This window comes from Sarcophilus harrisii, chromosome 2 (assembly GCF_902635505.1).
Source record: "Sarcophilus harrisii chromosome 2, mSarHar1.11, whole genome shotgun sequence".
NCBI lineage: Eukaryota > Metazoa > Chordata > Mammalia > Dasyuromorphia > Dasyuridae > Sarcophilus > Sarcophilus harrisii.
The window spans coordinates 38,197,204-38,217,779 of NC_045427.1; the positions used below are offsets into that span (position 1 = coordinate 38,197,204).

A 20,576-nucleotide genomic window follows, 5' to 3' on the forward strand; every position below is an offset into this window, starting at 1 on the left:
AAAAAAATTCATTAAAGAGATGTAATCTGTGCCTATCAAAAGATTGAAGGCATATTTACTAACAGGGAGAGGCGCATGAGCTAAAACTTCCTAGCTTTGTGATCTTAGAAAGCCACTCTCCCTCTCTGTGCCTTAGTCTCCTCCTCTGTAAAAATGAAGTAAGCTGTCTCTGCAGTCCTTTGGCTTTAAACCCCCTGATCTGAAGATATAGGCTATCAGGGGTTCCGTGGTGATACTTAAACTGGGTCCAGGGTGCGATTGGATTGGATAAGGAAGAGAAGGCATTGCCAGTACTGACAATGGTAGGGAGGAGTGTGATCCTGGCTATAGGAAGAGGACTGCCCTCTGGGATAACAGGTGTCCCTGGACTTTGTGGGATTGGAGGAGGTGAGACGGAAGGAAGCCTGGGGGGGGGGGGGGTAGGGTCAGCAGAGAGTTCAGTTCCCTGTGAGCTTGGACAAGGAATTATATGAGATATATTAATTATTATATATATAATATAAAGAAATTCCTTTATAAAACAGTGTCAATATTCATATTGAAATATTACAAGGGGTAATATTGAAAAACTATCCATGCATGTGTTTTGAAAATTGAAAAGCTTTAGTAAAAAATAGCACACACACAAAAAAAAAATGAAAAAAAACCAGTGTAGGGGTAGCTCCTTCCTAGGAGATTTCTTTGACATTTGCCATCCAATCACCAGCTACTGGCCTCCCCCCGATCCCCTGCTCTGCTTCCCCAGGTAGGCCCGGGCTGCCCTTCCCCTCCCTATCCCCTGCTCTGCTTCCCCAGGTAGGACGGGCTGCGCCTGCTTCCCCAGGTAGGCCAGTGCTGCGCCTGCTTCCCCAGGTAGGCCAGTGCTGCGCCTGCTTCCCCAGGTAGGCCGGGGCTGCGCCTGATGGCCCACGGAGGCTGGAGGACCACATGGCAGCCTCGTGGGGAGCATATTGGGAAGACATACAGGGAGATGGACAAGGGGAGTAGGGAGGCCAAATTGAAGCAAGAGGGGGCTGGCTGGCCCCTTCTGTGGGTAGAGATTGCCCCCTGGTGGCCAGCAGCAGGATTTGCCAGAGATTTCCCGGCTGTGGCAACTGCATCCTGGAGAGTACATCGTTCCCATGGCAGTCTCTCAGCATGGAGGGGGCTCTTGTTTTTCCAGGGGCCACAAGAGACATTGGCTCAGCCCTCACCCGGATGTGCATGCGTCACCGAAGCATTGAGACCAAGCTTCGGCAGTTTACCAAGTGAGTAAGGTTGGCGGGGGCTACTAAGCCTAGGGAGGCTTTCTCACCCCTGATTCTTCTAAATTTGGGGGGCAGGGACCCAACCTCTCCCTCATAGCTAACCTTCCCCCCTAAAATCCTCCCTTGCCCCTGAGGGGGAGATGCCACCTGGCCACAGCCAGTGGGAAATTGGCATTTCTAATCTGCCGCTGGTTCTTGCAGTGCCCTGTTGGAAAGCCTCATCAACCCCCTGCAAGAGAGGATTGAGGACTGGAAAAAAACCGCCAATCAGCTCGACAAAGACCACGCAAAAGGTGCTTTCGAAGAGAGGGAAGGGGAGGGGAGGAGCAGCGTCAGCTGCGGGTGCTGGGAGGGTTCCATTCCCAGATCCTCATCTCAGGGGCCCCCGTGGCATGAGTCTTGTTTTTTATTCCTCTCTTCCCATGTAGAATACAAACGGGCTCGCCACGAGATCAAGAAGAAATCATCAGACACACTGAAACTGCAGAAGAAAGCCCGGAAAGGTAGGGGCCCCCAGTGCCAGGAAAAGGGTCCTAGTCACAGGAGGGATGTGGCGGATGGTCCATAGCCCTGCTGAGCAGAGGGTGGGCAGCATCCCTCCATCCTTGGCGGGGGAAGGTTTGTTGGCAAGGCGCAGCAGGCAGACCCTACGGGAGCCGCATATCTTCTGGCTTTCTGCCAGAGCAGCTCCCAAAGCGTTTCCTTATTGCAGGAAGGAAACAGGCCGTGGAGGTAGGCCCCTAATTCTGTTGGATCTCATCCTGGGAAGAATCTCAGGCTGCCTTTAGGGAAGCATCTGAGTGCTAGAGCTCTAAAATCCTTCTACATGCATAATTGGACTCTCCAGTCCCTCTAGAAACTGCCCACCTAATCTTCAAGACCCCTCCCCCTCACAAAAGTGGTCAAGAGGGAGCCCAGGGTGGGTCAGGGGGTCCCACTTACTCCCCTCAAATTGAGAGAGCTCTCTGTCCATCAGCTGTCTTTTACACATTCTCTCTCTCTCTCTCTCTCTCTCTCTCTCTCTCTCTCTGTCTCTCTCTTTCTTCTCTTCTTTCTCCTCCCTCCCACATCCTTCCTGTAGAGCTACTTGGTAAGTCAAACGTCGCTGCCATCTGTTCCAGCTGGCCTCCCTGGCCCTTCCTCAGGCCCTCCTCTCCCAGCCCCTTGCTCTGCTTTAATGTCTGTGTCGCATTTCTCTGTCTTCCATCACTCCAAGGGGGCTTGGAATGAACCTTTCCAAAGCACAGCATCGAGCGAACTGGGTCATCCTGGAGAGAATGGGGTGGGAGCAGCAAGAGCCCTTCTGCTTGGTTACCTGATATCCCAGTGGGTCTGATCTACTGGAAGCAGCTATTACTGCCCCTCTCCCCAGGAGGATCCCAAGGGAGGGAGACACAATCCCATCTTCTCAGGCATGGGAAAAGGGCCGAATGGTATCCAACCCACCTCGTGCCCCCTGGCAACTGGCAAAAGGAGCCACTGTGGAGCTGAACCCAGCTCCCCGCTGGCGCAGGCTGTCCCACAGCCAGGGACGTGGGGTTCATTACACGGCTCCCTCCCTCTGCTAACACCTGATCCCCTTTTTTCCATCTTCTGTCCTTCATACACTCGGTTTCCCTCATTCTCGTTTCCTTTCTTTCTTTCCCTCTCTCGCCTCCCTGTTCCTGGGGTGAGCCTTGGGGCTAATGCTGAGACTGGTCTATACGGGCTTGGGCCAGCCCCTCCCGGGGTCCCCATCAGGAGCTGAGGGAGCCGGCCAAGTCAGGCCTTTCCCTTGGGTGTGTCCCTCATTGCTCAGGAGGGCTGAGAAGGGAGGAGGAACCCCCTCCTGCTTTGAGCCTATGGCCGTCCCCTCCCTCCGGGCCTCTGCCCTAGCGGATAACTGGAATGGGGAAGCAGCTCCCAGGCTTGTCTTGGCGTCCCCCAGACCTCCAGCCACAGGCTTTGGACCACTCAGCATTTGCTTCCTCCCATCCTTGGCTACCTGCTCCAAGTGCATTCTGGGAGATTGCCCTGCGGCTGGCTCTGTCCTGCCCGTGCTAGACCAGGCCTGGCAGGAGAGAGGGCGAAAGCACGGCCCGGGCCCTGAATTGGGCCCTCAGGGGTAGCCAGGGGGCTCCAAGAGCAGTTCCCAACATGCATCGCTTCTGTTTTCAGCTGGCGGGTGGGCTCCCACCTGCCTGCGGCCTGTGCTCCCACCTGAGGCTCCGGGGGCTTTGCAGCTTTGGCTCTGGCTTTTGGCATCCTGTTCTTGTGCGTTTCTGTGTGCCTTCTCTGCCCCTTCCGGGGCCACTTCCCACCCCTGCTGCATGGGTCGCTGCATACCCTGCCGCAGACCGAGACTCCACCGTCACAGGGGTCAGGCTCTCCCTCCAGCCCCCTCCCCTGCACCCGTGGAAGCCCCCTGCGGGCAGAAGCCAGGACCGGGGCTCTCTGTCCCCCTCCTCACCGTCGGGGGCGACCGGGCTGGTCCCGGGGAGGAGAAGGGCCGGCTCCCCATCCGGGTATCTCCTGTCCCCCACAGGGAAAGGGGACCTGCAGCCACAGCTGGATAACGCCCTGCAGGACGTGAACGACATGTACCTGCTGCTGGAGGAGACGGAGAAGCAAGCCGTGCGCCGCGCGCTCATCGAGGAGAGGGCTCGGTTCTGCACCTTCATCACCTTCCTCCAGCCTGTGGTGGTACGTACACTGGGGGCCGAGGCTCGGGAGGGGAGCAGGACCCCCGGAACGGGGGGAAACACCTGCAGGACACAGACGTTAGGCGCTCCCCTGACTGGCGAGAGGGGTTCTGCATGGGGGTGGCCGTTCCTTCCTGTGCCTCACCAGCAGCGCGCCCTCCCAGAGGAAGGCCTCGATGGGGGCTTGTCAGGACCTCCATACCTCAAGGACCCCCATGGCCATGTTCCAAAGGATTTTAGTGTCCCTCCTTTAGGACAAAACCAGTTGGGAACTCGTTCCCTGAGCGGTTCAGTAAGCATTTCAGATTGCGCGTTAGGCGTTCTTAATCTCTTCTGCGTCATGGATCCCTTTGACAGCAGACTGAGGATCCCTCTCAGAATCATAGTTTTAAATGCATGAAATAAAATACATAGGATTGCAAAACAAAGAAACCAGTTCTTATAGGAACAGTTTTGTTTTGGTTTTTTACATAAACAAGTTTATGGAAGTCCCCAGGCTGAGACTCCTCTTGTAGGCCTTTGGAGGGTTTTGTTTGGACCTTGAGGTAAAGTTGTCCAGGGCTGCCAATGAGTCTCATTCTTTGAACGTCCTGGTCGTGAGGAAGCAACATGGCAAAGCAGCTGTAGAGTCGCCTCAGAGGAAGAAGCTCAGGGCCCGGTACCCTGGACGTCAGGAACACCGAGGGTTTCCCTCCCCAGAGCCGCCCCATCGGGAGCTCCCTGAGCTGGTGAAGTCACAGATCCAGCCCAGAACAAAACCAGGGTTTCCCATCCTCCCTCTCAGCCCCGTCCTTCCACCCTCCATGAGCCTCGTTTTACTCAGATGTAAAACAGAAAATTGGCCAGTTTATTCTTCCCTGTTATGGAAGTGTCTGTGGTCAGGGCAGGTTATAAGGGATGAGCCAAGGGGGGAATAATGCTGCTTACTGACTTCCTCCCTGCCCAGAACGGAGAGATCACCATGCTGGGGGAGATCACCCACCTACAAGGCATCATTGATGACCTGGTGGTGCTGACAGCTGAGCCCCACAAGCTGCCGCCAGCCAGTGAGCAGGTATGGGCTCTCGGGGAGGGGGCATTGTGGCCTTTGTGTCACTGGGCATCCGCTTGGGCCTGGAGGTGGGGGGAGGGAGGCCGGGCAAAATGTCCAGGGCAGGGCGGGCAGAGGAGGCCAGGCAGAATGAGACCGAATTTGCCCAGGGGAGAGCCCTTAGCTCTGGTCTGGGGTTGGGGGGACACAGACCTGTTCAGGGTCAGAAGTGGCCATGTGAGTCGTGCAGACGGCAAACCCCCTGAACGTGACTGTGGGGACAGCAGGGGGTACGGAGTGCGGGGCTTGGAGTTTGGAGAGACCAGAAGTCAAGACCCAGAGAGCACATTTCATGTCTCTGACCCTGAGCTTAATGGAGTTTAATAATCCTCCTCAAACCTGCTCCTTTGGGTAGCCATGGGGTCCAATGGGTGCAAAGTACTTTGTGAGCCTTAAAGCCCTTTTATCTCAGTATTTTCATGTGGTAAAAAAAAAAAAAAAAAAAAAAAAGTGCCAGACAAAACTAGATCCCGGTCTTGCCTCTGACACGCTGTCTGTATGATCCCAGGGCAAGTCACTTCACATCAGTGTTCTAAGGACTCTCTAAGATCTGTGATTCTCTCTCTTTTTTTTTATTAAAGCTTTTTATTTTCAAAACACATGCACAGATAATTTTTCAACACTGACCCTTGCCTAGCCTTGGGTTTCAGATTCCCCCCCCTCCCCTAGTTGGCAATCAATCCAATATCTGTTATCCATCTTAAAATATGTTAAATCCAATATATGTAAACATTTGTACAATTATAAGATCAGTGATTCTCAAAAGATGGTCCAGGGGACACATACCCTCCCCCTGAGGGTCTCTGTGACCTTTTCAGGGAGTGATTAAAGTTTTAATTTTTACTACAGTAAATATCGGTAGCTAGGATCAACGTGAACAAAAGCTCTGTGGCGTCCTCAGTGATTTTTATAAGCATAGGGGGCTCCTGAGACCCAGAGCTTGGAGAGCAGTTGGAGAGAAGATACTGGTCCATATTGTGGAGGGAATGTTCTCTGTGCTAATGGAATCACGTCCAGTCCTTATACCTATTATATTATCACTGTCATAAACCACTGTGAGTTTGCTCCCAAAGGGCGAACAAGAAACGGAGAAGTGGGGACACCGAGTCATTCCACAGTGGGTGTTGTCAGGGCTACCCAAGAGCACAAAGGCCGTCCCCACTCCCGCTAGATACAAGGGCAATAGAGTGGGAGGAATCCAACAGTGAGCATCCATGTGGAACTCCAGAGAGTCTTCTTGAGGTCCAGGGGATCCTGCGCAGGGCGTGGGGGGGTCTCTTCTCTGTCTCCCTAATTGCTGGTGGCAGCTGCCCTGGCTGTGAGGGAGGGGTCCCTGGCCCCGGTGACCCTGGTCTCTACCCCTCCTTCAGGTAATCAAAGATCTGAAAGGCTCCGACTATAGCTGGTCATACCAGACTCCGCCATCTTCCCCCAGCAGCTCTGGCTCTCGAAAGTCCAGCATGTGTAGGTAAGTGTGCTTGACCCTTGGGAGCCCTGGAGAGGAATCCCGAGGGGAAAATGGGACAGGAGGGCGTGACCCTCCTTGACTTTCCGATCGAACCTTGCCCCAATTCCGTTCAGTTCATTTACTTCAGGGCTTTCCAAGGCACCTCGCTGTACCAAGGGTTCTTAACCTGAAGCCTGCAGACTTTGTGAAAAAAATATTGTAATAACCGTATTTCAGGGCAATTGGTCTCCATCATAATTCCATGTATTTTGTTTTTGGCATTAAAAGCATAATTCGCATTTGAGTTCAAATCCGGCTTCAGACACTTAACATTTCCTAGCTGTGTGACCCCCGAACAAGTCACTTAACCCAACTGACTCTCCAAAAACTAACCAAAAATCCCCATAATTCCTAAAGCTCATCAGACTGCCAGGGAATCCATCGGCAGTTAGATTAGGAAAGGTTAAGCACCTCTGATTTTAGATCCAAATTTCATTTTTTCATATTTAGAAAAAATACATCTGAATACATATATTTACAATGTTATTGTAACATTGTATTACAGTTGTAAATATGTGTATCTCTGGGTATGCGTACATATATTTTCCATGTTTTGAATTGCTCACTAGTCGGGTGACCTTGAACAAAAGTGCTATTGGACCTCAGTTTCCTTATTTGTAAATTGGGAATAATAATACTTGCAGTGTCTCCTTCCCAAGGTTGCTGTGAGGAAGGCCCATTGTTTACCTTAAAGCACTGTGCCAGTTATTCTTACTCCAGTTATTACAACCCATGTTACATCACGCTTTCTTTCATGCATTTTGGCACAGTGGGGGGAAAGTTTTGCATCTCCCCACCACTCTGGGATGTAGGTGCTAGAATAATCCCCATTTTACAGATGAAGAAACTGAGGCAGGCAGAGAGGAAGGGACTTGTCCAAGCTAGTAAGTGAGAAAGGATTGGATCGGATGGGATTAGATGGGAACTCGGAGCTTCCCGACCCAAGGCCAGCGCTTTCTCCACCGCGCCATCGTGGCCAGAGGGCCAGCTTGAGAGGCAGAAGCTTCCGTATCTGGGGGGCGATTGCACCCTCGCTGAGAGTTCCTCCCTGATTCTTTGTCTTTAACATGGTGACCCCCCCCCCAGTCTTTATTGCATTGGGGTTGTAGAGGGAACAGAAGGGCTCCGAGTGCTTGGCCTGGGGTTTGGCCTTCGCTAACCCCAGAAACAGGGGGCCTGGCCCAGGGCCTGGGAGTGACCCTCCCGCCCTTCCCGAGGTTTTCCTCCCTCCCTTCCTGTCCTTGACACTCTGTTCCGTGGCTCAGCTCCTCCTGTGCACGACGCCGCGTCTCGGAAGCCTTTGTCTTACGCTGTCTTTTCCTTCCTTTGCCCCCCTTTTTCTCCCCCCGGACACCCCTTTGTCCCCCCCGACTACTGTTGCCACTCTCCCCTTTACTCCCTCCCCAGCAGTGGGAACAGTGCAAAGGGTGGAGGCCCGTGGCCTGGCGGGTCCCAAACATACTCACCCAGTTCCACCTGTCGCTACCGCAGCCTGGCGCAGCCAGCTAGCACCAGTACCCGCCTCTCCAGCGTCTCCTCCCATGACTCCGGCTTCATCTCCCAGGATGCCGTGTACTCCAAGCCGCCGTCCCCGATGCCCTCGGACATCACCAGCCAGGTAGGAGGGCGGCTGGGGGAGGGGCGGGACGCGCCAGCCCGGCCTCCGTTGGCAGCTTGGGTAACAATCCCAATGAAACCCCAGCTCCGCCCGTTTAGTTTGCAAGTCCTTCAAGGCCCCATAGACCTCCTCTGGCTCCTCTGTAGGATCAAGGGCTGGTCGAAAGTTCTCTCCAGCTCTGAATTTCTAGTCCTAAACTCACCCCTGGGCAAAAGGAGCTGGTGAGGTACCATCTCAGAGGGAGCGGGCTCCCCCTCATGCCCAGAAGGATCATGGGTCCCCCAACCTTGGCCACCCAACGCAGGACTCTGCCTTAAACTGGAGGCAAATGACCCTTGGGGCAGAGAAAGCCAGGGTCCAGAAAGGCAGAAAACCCAAGTCAGAGGAGGGCCCTGGATTGCAGAGGGCAAGAATGGAACTTAGGGAGCAGTCTGGGAAACGGAAGGCAAACGGTGACCAGGGGAAATTGGGCTGAGCCCCGGACCCTGGGAACCAAGGCCGCATCGGACGCCTTCTCCAGCTGCTCCTCTCTGGGCTGGGGACCTCAGCAACCCGCCAATGGGGGAAGGGGAGGAGATAGATGGGCCCTCTTCGTGGACCATAGGCCCTTGAGGGGGTCGCTGGGAGATCAAAGCTGGGACGAACCAGGTCCCCCCGTTTCCGCGGTAGAACAAGAGATTCTCTGATCAGGGTGTCCAGCGTTCCTGTCCTTGGATAAGCAATAACTCTTTGCTGGCACTCCTAACTGTTCCCACCTCTGAAAGTGGTCACAAGGGGGCCAAGGGAGTGCCCCATGTGTTTGTGGGAGAGAAGGGGAGTCTCGGACAAAAGATGGGGAGCTCAGCTCCCCTTGAGGCTTGGCCCGGAGGCCGCGTCTCCATCCCAGAGGAAGGGCCCTGTGCCCACAGCTCTGCCTGGCCCACTCCTCTTCCCCCAGGCAGACTCCCATCCCTCCGAGTCCTCCCAGGGAGCACTACCCTCCATTCCCCTCATGCCCAGGCCCCCCTGACCGAGGGGAGCTGGACGTCAGCGTGCAGGAGACACACGGGCTTAGACATTAAGGGAAAAAGTCACCAAAGGGAAAGTTAAATTGGTGAAAGATTGGGGAGGACGAGTGTCACAGGAAGGGAGTTCTGGAGGCGTGCCGATGAGCGCGTCTGCAGCTTCCATCAGCTCGGGGAGCGCGGCGTCCGGGGCATCCAGGGCAAGCTCTGTGCGAGCAGGTGCTTGAGCTCTCTGTGCGCGAGCATGGGGGTCTGCGGGGCTCCTCCCGCCCTTTGGGACAGAGGCTGCAGCAGGGGCCGTGTGTGTGCGTGTGTGTGTGTGCTCTGTGTCTCGGCCGCTGCATGCCTCGCCCTAACCACGTTTATTCTCTCCTCCTCCCCTGCTCTGCCCCGCTCCGCTCCGCTCCTCTCGCTCTCCGCGTCTCTGTGGCCGATGGCTCCCACGGCTACTCCACAGAAGTCCTCCAGCTCGGCGTCCTCCGAGGCCTCGGAAACCTGCCAGTCAGTTAGCGAGTGCAGCTCCCCAACTTCGGTCAGTGCTGCCCCCGAGGACAGGCAGGGCACGGGGGGGGGGGCGAGAGGTCCGGAGCACCCACCTGCCGGTTGCCACCGAGCTGCTCCCGCACCAGATGCTCAGGGAAAGCCGCCTCCTTTCTCCCCTCCTGCCCTTAAATCATCACTCCCCCCAGGGGTCAGCGGGAAGGCTCAGGGGGCAGGGAAAGGGGCGCCTTAGCTAGCACCAGTTGGGGGTCCCAGAGCTGCAGTACAGCTCCTGCATGCAGTCCCTCCATCCCCCCTCACTGCTGTTAATGTGGACTTAGGTCCTGCCCTGGGCTGCTTGGGAGCCGCCTGTCCCATACCTTTGCCTGTGTCTCCGTGTCTTGCTTTGGAGCCAGTCTAGAGTCCTCCCCGTTGCCAGGCCTTGGGAGGTGAGAAGGACACAGGGAAATGACCAGAGAGGGGCCAGAATGGTCTCCCTTGAAGCCCACCTCGGTTCATCTCCCTCCTTCCCCATCAATCGCAGGGCCGGCAAACCTGCTTCATCTTCCCTGTTCTATGGAGGAGTGGTGACGTGAGCTCTGTAGTCTCACAAACAGCTTCACCTCCAAAAGAGAGAAGTTTGGGGAGGGAAGCCGGTCCCTCTCAGGGCCAGTGCAGATGAGGGTCCTTTGGGGGAACAGCCAGTCCTGTCATGTCCAGCTCTGCCCTTGATCTTGTTGCCCACCTTCCTGGCACTCAATCTATACCTGCTTTTCCCACCTTCAGGACTGGTCCAAGGCCGGGCCATATGACCAGCCAATGGCAACCACTCTCCAGAGGAGGAAGGACCGAGTGGAACATCTGAGGGAAGCAGAAGTGGGCCCGGGCAGTGGGGGCTACCCCAGCATCAGTGGGGAGGAGGCACCCCGGCCCAGGATGTCCCCTGCAACCATTGCAGCTAAGGTACGCCGTCCCCTGAGGAGGCAGTGTTGGCAAGAGCAGCCTGCGCATCCTCCCCTCAACTGTGGAGGTGCAGCAAGACTGAAAAGGACTGGGAGCCAGTCGTTTTAACCCCAAATGCCTCAGTTTAAAAAGAAAGAAAGAAAAGAAATGGAGTTTAGAAAGTGGCCCATTTGAAATACAACAGTGGAAGAAGAATGCAGGATCCTTTTTTTCCCAACTATCAAACATTTTCCCCTCCCTTCTATCTCCTTCCTTCTTCCCCTACAGGAAAAAAATGCTCACAAGTAATAAGCAAAGTCAAACAAATGAATTCCCACATTGGCCATGAACCCCCAAAGGTGTATCAGTCTCCACCTTTGTCTTTGCCTGCTCTGTCTGGGAGCCTGGGTCCCAGGCTTCATCATTGGTCCCCTGGAATCATGGGTGATCATTCCATTGATCAGAATTCATTGGGCTTTCCAAGTTGCACATTTTTATAGTGTTGATGGTTTAAAGTATAAATTGTTCTTCTCACTTGAGTCTGCATCAGTTCATACAAGTCTTCCTAAGTTTTTCTAAAACCATCCCTCACATCGTTTCTTACAACATAATGGTGTTCCCTTATATTCATTTGATCAAATTTGTTCAGCCGTTCTTCAGTTAAGGGGTGCCCCCCAAAGTTTTAAATGCCTGAAGTTTACTTGTCCCTTTATTTTTTTTCTAATTTATTTTAAATTAGTTTTTTGTTTTCAAACATATGCATAATTTTCAACATTCACCTTTGCAACATCTTGTGTTCCAAATTTAACACATTAACACATTAACAAATTTGTTTTCCTTCCCTTCCCCCTACCCCCTCCCCTAGATGGCAAGTAATCCAATATGTTAAACACCTGCACTTCTTCTATACATATTCCCACAATTATTATGGTGCACTACTTATCCCTTTAGGGGAACAGAGCAAGAACTCTACTTAGCTGGAGCCAAGGAGAAATAGTTTAGTTTTTGAGACTGGGGAGACACGGCGGACATTGTGCTAGGAAGTCAAAGATGTGGCTCCCACTAAGGTACATCCCAGGGTTAGGGTTACAACACCTATAGGTTCTGGATTTGTCCCACCTTCTGGTTCTGGTTTTTTCTTGACGGGCTCCCATTGACTCCATCTTGCCTATTCCTTCAGCACGGTGAAGAGGTCTCTCCTGCTGCCAGTGACCTGGCCATGGTGCTGACCCGTGGCCTGAGCCTTGAGCATCAGAAGAGCAGCCGGGACTCCCTGCAATATTCAAGTGGCTACAGCACCCAAACAACCACCCCTTCCTGCTCAGAGGACACCATCCCCTCCCAAGGTAATGCTCTGGGGCCATTGATGGGGCTCTTAGAGTGGCAGGCAAAGGACAGCTCGTGCAGGTTTGCACAAAGCTTCACATTGTTACATTTGATCCTCATGGCAACCCTGGGAAATAGGAGCTATTATTAATCTTCATTTTAGATGAGTAAACTGGGGTGAAGTGAATTGCCCAGGATCACACTAGTAAGTGTCTGAGGCTGGATTTCAGAAATGGAAGAAACACTGGATTTGAGAGCAGATTTTAGGATCATAAATTTAGAAGCGAGACGGATTATATTGCCCAGTGCCTTCATTGTACAGAAGAGGGAACCAAGGTCCATAGAAGCTGAATCAGTCAGTCAAAAACCATTTATTCTACACCTACTATGTGCCAGGCACCTGGGGAAATAAAGGGGAAAAAAATTCCCTGACTTCAAGAACTATATATCCATTTTTTATTTTAAACTTAAATACAAAATGAGAAAAGGATAAAAAAAATTGCCATGTACACAGCAGATCATAAGAGAGTATTCAATATAAAACAATTCTTTTTCAAGAAAAACTACATAATAAATACTATACACTGTTTTCAAAGCTGCCCATCTTATTTTCTATTCTCTGCCGTGCACTTTTTACTTTATTTTCCCCATCCCTCTCCCCACCACCATCCTAAAGAAGGTTTTACACACACACACACACACACACACACACACACACACACGTATATGTAGGACTATACTATGCTTATTTCCACCTGTCATCTGTTTCTCTGAGGCTGGATAGCATCTTCCCTAATAGGTCCAAGTCTTTCCAGGTTTTTCTAAATCAACCAGCTCACCACTTCCTACATCATAGCAATATTCTAACCTAATGACATCCTATATAAAAGATCTGTGCAAGTGTTTTCCTTAATTTTTTTCATTCCTTCTGTTCTTGACTAAATAGGTTTTACTTATTATAGAAGAAACTTTTAATTTAAAACAATCAAATTTAATTTAAAATAAATTTAAATCATTTAAAATAAGAATTGAATTTTTAAAAATCAATTATCCCTTTCATATTTCAACAAGGCTCTCACATTATAATAAAGCTTAATACTAAGGAGTAATTTGCCCAAGGTCACAGAGGAAGCAAATGGTGGCAAAGGGCTTTGACTCCAAGCCTAGTATATTTTCCACAACACTACTGGATTCAAATTTTGGTTTTACTGTGATTTTAAGTAAATTATTTTACTTGGTCTCAGTTTCTTCACCTGCAAAATGAGAGGTCCAGACTAGTAATAATCTCTATAATATTCTCTAAAATCTCTTCCAGTATTAAATCCATAATCCTATAAGGCAGGGATTCTGAAACAGTTTTTTCTATTGTCTGATGCCGTAGATCCTTTGGCAGTCTGATGAACTCTAGGAACTCTTCAGACTAATGTTTTTAAATACATAAAACAAATTATACAAAATGGTCATATTGGAAGGCAGTTGTCAGAATTTTCTTAAAACACCATCATGGACCCCAGATTGAGAGCTCCCTATCATAAGAGCTATTGGAAGCTGTTGCCTTCTGGAGTACAAGCCAAGTAGGAGATAGGGAGAGAAGGTCTGTGTCATGGTATTTCCTACCTTCTCTGCGGAAGCTGGACGAGAGGAAAGAGAGAGGAGAGAGAGAATGAGAGAGAGAGAGGGAGGGGGAGAGAGAGAGAGATACAGACAGAGAGAGACAGAGAGAGAGAGATACAGAGAGAGAGACAGAGACAGAGAGAGACAGAGACAGAGAGAAAAGGAGAGAGAGGGAGAGAGAGAAGAAAGAGAGGAAAGAGAGAGGAGAGAGAGAGAGAGATACAGAGAGAGAGACAGAGACAGAGAGAGAAAAGGAGAGAGAGGGAGAGAGAGAAGAGAGGAAAGAGAGAGGAGAGAGAGAGAGAGACAGAATGTGAGAGCTGGGGGTGGGGAGAGGAGCTATGGAGGGTGAAGTGAGAAGGGGGCGGAGCCTTCTCTCTTCTGTGTTTAGGGAGCCTTGAGGTGGTCCCCAAGATTAGAGGCAGATCCCGCCCCAGTCTGGCACTGACTGCTGATAAGACGTGGTGGGTGGAGGTAGAGGTGGAGGAAGCGGCTGAGGGAGGAGCTCCATCCGCCTTCAGCACCTGGGACAGTAACCGCCCTCGGCTCTGTCTCCAGGTTCAGATTACGACTGCTACTCGGTGAATGGGGACGTGGAAGGCGAGGGGCAGAGCGAGTTCGACAAGTCTTCCACCATCCCCCGAAACAGCAACATCGCCCAGAACTACCGCCGGATGATCCAGACCAAGCGGCCGGCCTCCACGGCCGGCCTGCCCACGGGCATGGCCCTGCCCTCGGGGGCCCCTCCAGGCGTGGCCACCATCCGCCGCACGCCCTCCACCAAGCCGTCCGTGCGCCGCACTCTCTCCAACGCCGGCCCCATCCCCATCCGCCCGCCGATCGTCCCGGTGAAGACGCCCACGGTGCCCGATTCGCCCGGTTACGCGGGCCCCACGCGGGTGGGCAGCGAGGAGTGCGTCTTCTACGCCGATGACGCCTCCTCGCCCCACGCGCCCGACTTCGCCAAGGCCTCCCCCAAGCGCCTGAGCCTCCCCAACACGGCCTGGGGCGGCAGCTCCCTGGAGGTGGCCGGCTACCCGGGGGCCGGACAGTCTCTCTCCGCGGAGGAGGCCGAGGAAGAGCAGCAGCTGGCGGCCAACCGCCACAGCCTGGTGGAGAAGATCGGGGAGCTGGTGGCGGGCGCCCACGCCCTGGGAGAGGGCCAGTTTCCCTTTCCCACTACCTTATCCGGCACCTCAGGGGAAGAGACGCCTCTCCCGCCCCCCGCCGCTTCCAGCGACCCTCCGGCTGAAGACATGCTGGTGGCCATCCGGCGCGGGGTGCGGCTGCGAAGGACCATCACCAATGACAGATCCGCTCCCCGCATCTTGTGATCTTGCTGCCCCCTCCCCGCCTCCCAGCTAAGGGAGCCCTCGGGGTCGGACTGAGCAGCTGCGGCCGTGTGAGAGAGGAGTTAGGAGAGGAAAAGGATCGGGAGCCACATTCGGTAAAAAGGAAAAACAATAAAGGAGAGAAAAAGAAAAGTTAAAAAATACAAGGCAAAGCCACTTTATGGATAGAGACAGAATTTAGATTTACAAATTTAAACAAGAAAAAACTTCTTTAACAAACCTTGGAAAGGTGGAGCCATTAGGCCTTGAACTCTCCTGGAGTCTCTTTCGTACTCTGTCTCAGCCCCTCTGTTTCCTTCTCTTCTCCTCCTTGCCAGCCCTTGCCTTCTGCACATCTTGTCCTTTCCTAGTGAGTGGTGGGGAAAGGTGTCCCGGGCCAGCCATGGTCAGGGAAGATGCCCAGCCAGGCCTGGGGTCAGCAGCTCGCAGCTCACACACCCCCATAGACACTCACTCACACACTCAGTCACACACACACTCACTCAGCACCTCCTACAAAGGAAGGAAATGACCCTGGGCTTTCTCGAACTCCGTTGTGTCCCTCACACCGTCCTCCGGCCGGGGCACCGGAACCTAGTGTGAGCAGCTGCTTGGTTCCTCCCTGTCCTGTTCTTGCCTTTCTCGTCTGTTCCTTCCCTCCTTCTCCATGTCTCTGCTCTCTGGACCATGATGGCAAGATAGCCATGATGGCAGGCTGAGGCCCGCCGGCTGGGGTCTTGGTACTCCACAGGAGGGAGCAGCACTCTTGGCCGGGGCCCACCCGGAGTCACCGGGAGCCTCTGTAGCAGTAGGCCCTGCAGCCTCGGGGACAGGAGCCCCTGGCACAAGTCTGTGGGAGGGGAGTGAGCGGGAGCAGTCCATGGTCTAGCAGGGTCTTTCCAGGTCTACACCTTCTTCCCGCTCGTCAGAGGCAGTGGTGGGCAGTTCTTTCTGGTGGGGAAGGTGGGAGACCTGTAGGAGCTGAGGAAAACACTGGGAAAAAGGAAAGCGATGTCCAGAGTGCTGTGAAATGCCTCGGTCCACAGGGGCGGGTGGCGACGTCTCCGGGGGAGCCAGGTCTGGTCCGAGCACCTTGTGACGGAAACTCTGGTGGCACTTTTGGGTCAGTTTCGGCCGTCCGGTCATCCCCAGGCGGGGTCGGGGGCTAGAGCTGTACAGAGGGTATATGTGTAGGGAGGGGTGGGGATTATTTTGTTAATATAATAATAAAATGAAGGCGATCATACCTGGGTGAAGATTGTGCGTGTGGATGCGAGGCATGTCTGTGTGAGTGTGTGACGGCTCAAAGCTGTACCTTTGCAGAGGGGCTGTGAGTGGGAGTGAGTGGGAGTGTGTGCTGTGCACACACGTGTGACAGAAGCAGCTGGGTTGTAGCCGTACGGGTCTTTGGCAGGAAAAGGGAAGTTGTGTTTGCATTAGGAAGCCAGGGAGTGGCTGATATTCTCTCTCCAGTGTCTGGAGTTTGGCCCAAATGGTCGGAAGGGCCTGGGGGTCTAAGCTGTAGACCCCCGTGTGGCCCGTGGCAGGGTTAGGGCAGCAAGGAGGCAGAAGGGAAGGGGGGTGATTGTTGAAGGTTGGCTTTGACCCTCTGTTGCCAGAGGAGATGCCATCCGGGAAGACCCCCGTGCCAGGAAGCGGCGGGGGTGGTAGGGTGGGGTGGCCTTCCCTGCTCCCATACAGTGCCAAAATGTGGGCCCTCCTGTAGGGCGGGGGCAGGGTCTCAGGCCACGGGGAGAGGGGCTGCAGGCGCCCCCCCCCCTGTTCCACCACTCCATAGTCTAAACAGGGTAAAAAGCATGTGAGATTAGGGCGAGAGGAGAGGTTCCTGTACCCAAGAGGAAAGTGTCCCAGGGGACCACCACTATCTCTCAGAGGCAGGGTGGTCAATGGGCTTGGGAAGGCTGGTTTTTCCATGGGTGAGCTTCACTCCTGCACCGCCCTTCACCTTAGGAACCCAAAGACATCTTTCTTGTGCCATAACACAAAGGGGTCTCTGGATTCATGGCAGGAAAACCCATTTCACCTGAATTCCCTCCCTTTTCCATTTGTCACTTCAAATGACATTATCGGTGTCGGGGGCACATTTTCTCAAGCTTCAGGGCGGGCTTGCCAGCCCCCCATCTCAAGGGCCCCCAAGTGTTTCTGAGCTAGAACGTAGAAGAGCCGAGGGGAGCCTCGGGCTGGGGTCCGTGAGCTGCTCAGCTTGTGGAAGAGCCGCTTCCACTGGGGCCGGAGGCCAGTCACATGGTGGTGACGCCGAGTAGCGTGTCCTGAGGACGGCACAGGGACAGGGTCTAGGGGGGCTCCCCGGGGCAGGAAAAAGCATTGGGTGGGGGCAGTGAAGTTCACGTGTAAGCTGATGGTTTGCGGTGGTGTGGGACGTGGCATGTGTGGCGGGTTTGCAGCCAATGAGTGTGTTTGGGGTGGGATGGGGTGGGCTAGTGTGTATGCTGGGGGAGGGAGGGTGTAGAGGAGCAGTTTTTTGGTGTAAAATGGTGGGAAGTGTAAGGGGTTCCCTGTCCTCTGTGCCTTCCCTTTTCCCCTTGCTTCCTTACCCGGCAGGAAAGTCATTGGACTGTTTTTCAGGGACTCCCAGGGGTCTCGCTCAGAGGATCTTTGCTGCAGCCTGTGCAAAGACCCTGGCCCCAGCGCCAAATTTTGGGTCCAAACGTGCTGAAGAAGGGAGATTCAGGGAGGACGTGGGGATGTCAAACTCTCCACTCTCTCCCATTCTCCCTCTTGACTTTTGGGGTTGGGAGGGGGCTCATTCTGTGACTGGGGGAGTCAAATTCTCAGCCATACAAAATTTACTGCAGAACAGGGGATTCCAGCTCTGACCTTGGCCTTGCATTACTTTGCTACCTTTCGGGGTGTTCCTTGCAAACAGAGCAATGATACACCTTCCGGCGGCCCCCCTGCTTTCCTCTCAAATGTCCAGGCAGTGGGAGTCCCTGTGAGGCTTCAGGTGAGGGCTCTGCTGGGAGGGCTGCTGAGCTACAGACAGGATCAATGCTCTCTTTGCTCTCTGCAGCTTCTACAGTAACACTTGCTCTTGCTCTTGCTCTTTGGCCCTCACGGGCAGGAGTAAGAAATGCTCGCTCTCCCAGGAGAACGAGAAAAGGCCCCATCGCCCTCCGCATGCCATGCTTTCCTGAAGGGATGAGAGGACAAGCTGGAGGAGAAGGCGATGGGAGGGAAGGATGCGGAGCGGGACAGAATCAGGAAGGCCGCAGGGCCTTTGAGGAAGCCCCCAAACCCTCCTCTCTAGGCTGAGCCCATCATATCCCCACTGCCCCTGGAAGCGCCCTGGTGTTGTATATAATGCTCCAATTCTGCCCTTGTTTGTGGGCCCCTGCCCGGCCCTGTCCCGTCATTAGCGATTAGTGATAACCACGTAGGTCCCGGCCCGCCAGCCCTCTCTGACTGGAGCCAACAATACCGCCACATAGACAAATTTTTCTTTAGTTTGGGGATTTGTTTGTTTTTATTTTTCATTTTGTACAGAGAAAAATCCCTTTCAAAAGTGTCTTTCGACTGACGTAACTTTTCTGGTGCTGTTGTTAACCCGTTTCTTTTTTTTAATTTATTTTCCCTTTCTCCTCGTGCTCCCGTCTTCCCTTTGGCTCCCTCTCCTCCCTGCCCCCAGCCCTTCTCTCCAGATAACGTTTCTTTTCCTTGGTTTGTTTGTTGGACTTTGGATAAATTCCCCCCCTTCCCCTCCTGCCCCACCCTCCGTGATCCAGCCCTTGAGTTGAATAGTCACTGCTACAAGTAACAAGCGCACTGTGAACACTCCAGTATTAATAAAAGCTGTACTGTAATTAATGAGCGCTCCGCGAGACTCCTGCCTGGCTTCCTGTTCCTGCTCCCGCCTTTGCCCCTTCCTGGCCGCCTTCTGCCTGACTCCGTCCTGCGCCCTTCCCTGAGCGGGGGCACACGCTTGGCCCCGGCTCCGGGATTCACGCCATCCGCTCCCACGCGAGGCACAGTGTTGGCTCAGGAGTCCGGAGCACCAGCCGGAGCACTCGCGAAAAGAAGGCGTCCTCTGGGAGCTTCACAGCAGAGCCGGGATGCCCGCGGGGAGAGCAGGCAGGAGAGGCCGGGGACCTGGCTAAGGCCCCTCCCCTGCAGTCCCGGGCCAGCCTTACCTGCCACTGTTTATAAAAATGAGGTTGGGGGGGGGGGAGGAAACCGTCCCCATATTTGGGTTCCTGGTGCCTTCTACAATGTCCAAAGTGGAGAATTAAAGCATTTATTCAGCACCTACTGTGTACCAGGCACTGTGCTAAATGCTGGGGACATGGAAAAGAGAGCTCCTGACCTTGAGGACTTCACATCCTAAGGGGAGACTACAGAAAGTGAGGAAGAGAACATGAGCAGAGGCCTGGAGTGCAAGGAGCCTAATGTTCTTGGCTAGATAAGACACAAATTTGGGGAGGGGGGTGAGGCAGGGAGGAGATCAGGAGTGAGCCCTGAGATTTCTAGAAGAGATCCACCAGAGACGGTTTCAGTTCAATTGAGGGAATTAGAAACGTTTTTAACCAAAAACAAAACCAGTTGGAATTATGGGATCTGAGGGAGAGAGAAGTTACAAAGAGAAGCCAAAAATGTCTTCGAGTACTTGAAGGGCATTGGGTGGAGAAAGGAATGGCTCCTCTGCTTAGCCCCAGAGAGCAGAAGTAGGAACAGTCAATTAGGGGCTGCAGAAAGGCAGGAAACACCTAAGCTCTTGGGCTACCCAGAAGCGGAATGGGCCCAGGACAGCTGGCGAGAAGGGAACATCTTCCCTCAACGTCCTTGACAAAGGTTCACAAAGATGCACATCTTGTCAGTCAGTCATAAACATTTATTAAGCATCTGTTATGTACCAGGCACTGTTTATTAAGCACTGGGAATACAAGAGGCAAAAGACAGTTTCTGCTCAAAGAGCTCACAATCTAATGGGAGAGCCAAGAAGCAAACAAATACATACAAACCAGCTATCTACAGGATAAATCAGGAATAATTAAAAGGGGGAGGGCTTCCTGTACAAAGTGGGGGTTTTAGTTAGAACGTAAAGGAGGCAGCAGGTGGAGACAAGGAGAGAGGGAGCATTCCAGATGTGGGGACGGCCAAAGAAAATGCCCCGAGCTGAGATGGAGCATCTTATTCATGGGACGGCAAAGAGAGCGGGGTCACCAGACAGAAAGGTACGTGTCCCATAGCAAGGAGGAGACTAGGTCATGAAGGGCTTCGGATGCCAGAAGATTTTGTATTTATTCTGAGAAACAATAAGGAGCCATTGGAGTTTATTGAGGAAGGTAATGGCCTGTGCTTTAGGGAAATTACTTTGGTGGCTGAATGGAGGATGGACTGAAGCGGAGAAGAAATGTGGAGCGACAGACCCACCACATTACTGCAATAATGAAGGCATTATTACAATAATTATTTATATTATATATAATTATATAATATAATAATAATAACGAAGCCTGCATTAGAAGAAAGAAGGGAAACATTTGAGAGAAGATGCAAAGGTAGAATTGACAGACCTTGGCAACAGATTGGATACGAGGGTGAGATATGGTGGAGTCCAGGATGTCTCCGAGGTGTGAGCCAGAGGGACTAGGAGGATGCCTTCAAGAGGAATAGGGAAATTAAGATTTAAGGGGAAACATGAGTTGTTACAGATACACTGAGTTTAAGTCAACTACTAAATGTCCATTTTGGGGTGCC

The 20,576-nt window shown here is 53.0% G+C and overlaps 1 protein-coding gene across 6 annotated transcripts in view; it reads left to right on the forward strand.

Moving 5' to 3' along the window:
• MTSS2 (MTSS I-BAR domain containing 2) overlaps positions 1-19,123 on the forward strand; it is a 35,639-nt gene extending 16,516 nt beyond the window's left edge. Inside the window, exons 4-15 of one of the 6 annotated variants that reach the window (XM_031949962.1) lie at positions 1,163-1,247; positions 1,449-1,540; positions 1,676-1,750; positions 2,329-2,337; positions 3,772-3,929; positions 4,875-4,982; positions 6,389-6,486; positions 7,933-8,143; positions 9,605-9,679; positions 10,414-10,590; positions 11,750-11,915; positions 14,068-19,123. In XM_031949962.1, coding sequence (XP_031805822.1) covers positions 1,163-1,247; positions 1,449-1,540; positions 1,676-1,750; positions 2,329-2,337; positions 3,772-3,929; positions 4,875-4,982; positions 6,389-6,486; positions 7,933-8,143; positions 9,605-9,679; positions 10,414-10,590; positions 11,750-11,915; positions 14,068-14,843 — 2,030 coding nt within the window. In that variant the 3' untranslated portion in view covers positions 14,844-19,123. The remainder of the gene's footprint in view (positions 1-1,162; positions 1,248-1,448; positions 1,541-1,675; positions 1,751-2,328; positions 2,338-3,771; positions 3,930-4,874; positions 4,983-6,388; positions 6,487-7,932; positions 8,144-9,604; positions 9,680-10,413; positions 10,591-11,749; positions 11,916-14,067) is intronic. The other 5 variants (XM_031949965.1, XM_031949964.1, XM_031949963.1 and 2 more) reach the window with 5 other exon arrangements.
• Positions 19,124-20,576: the final 1,453 nt, after the last annotated feature.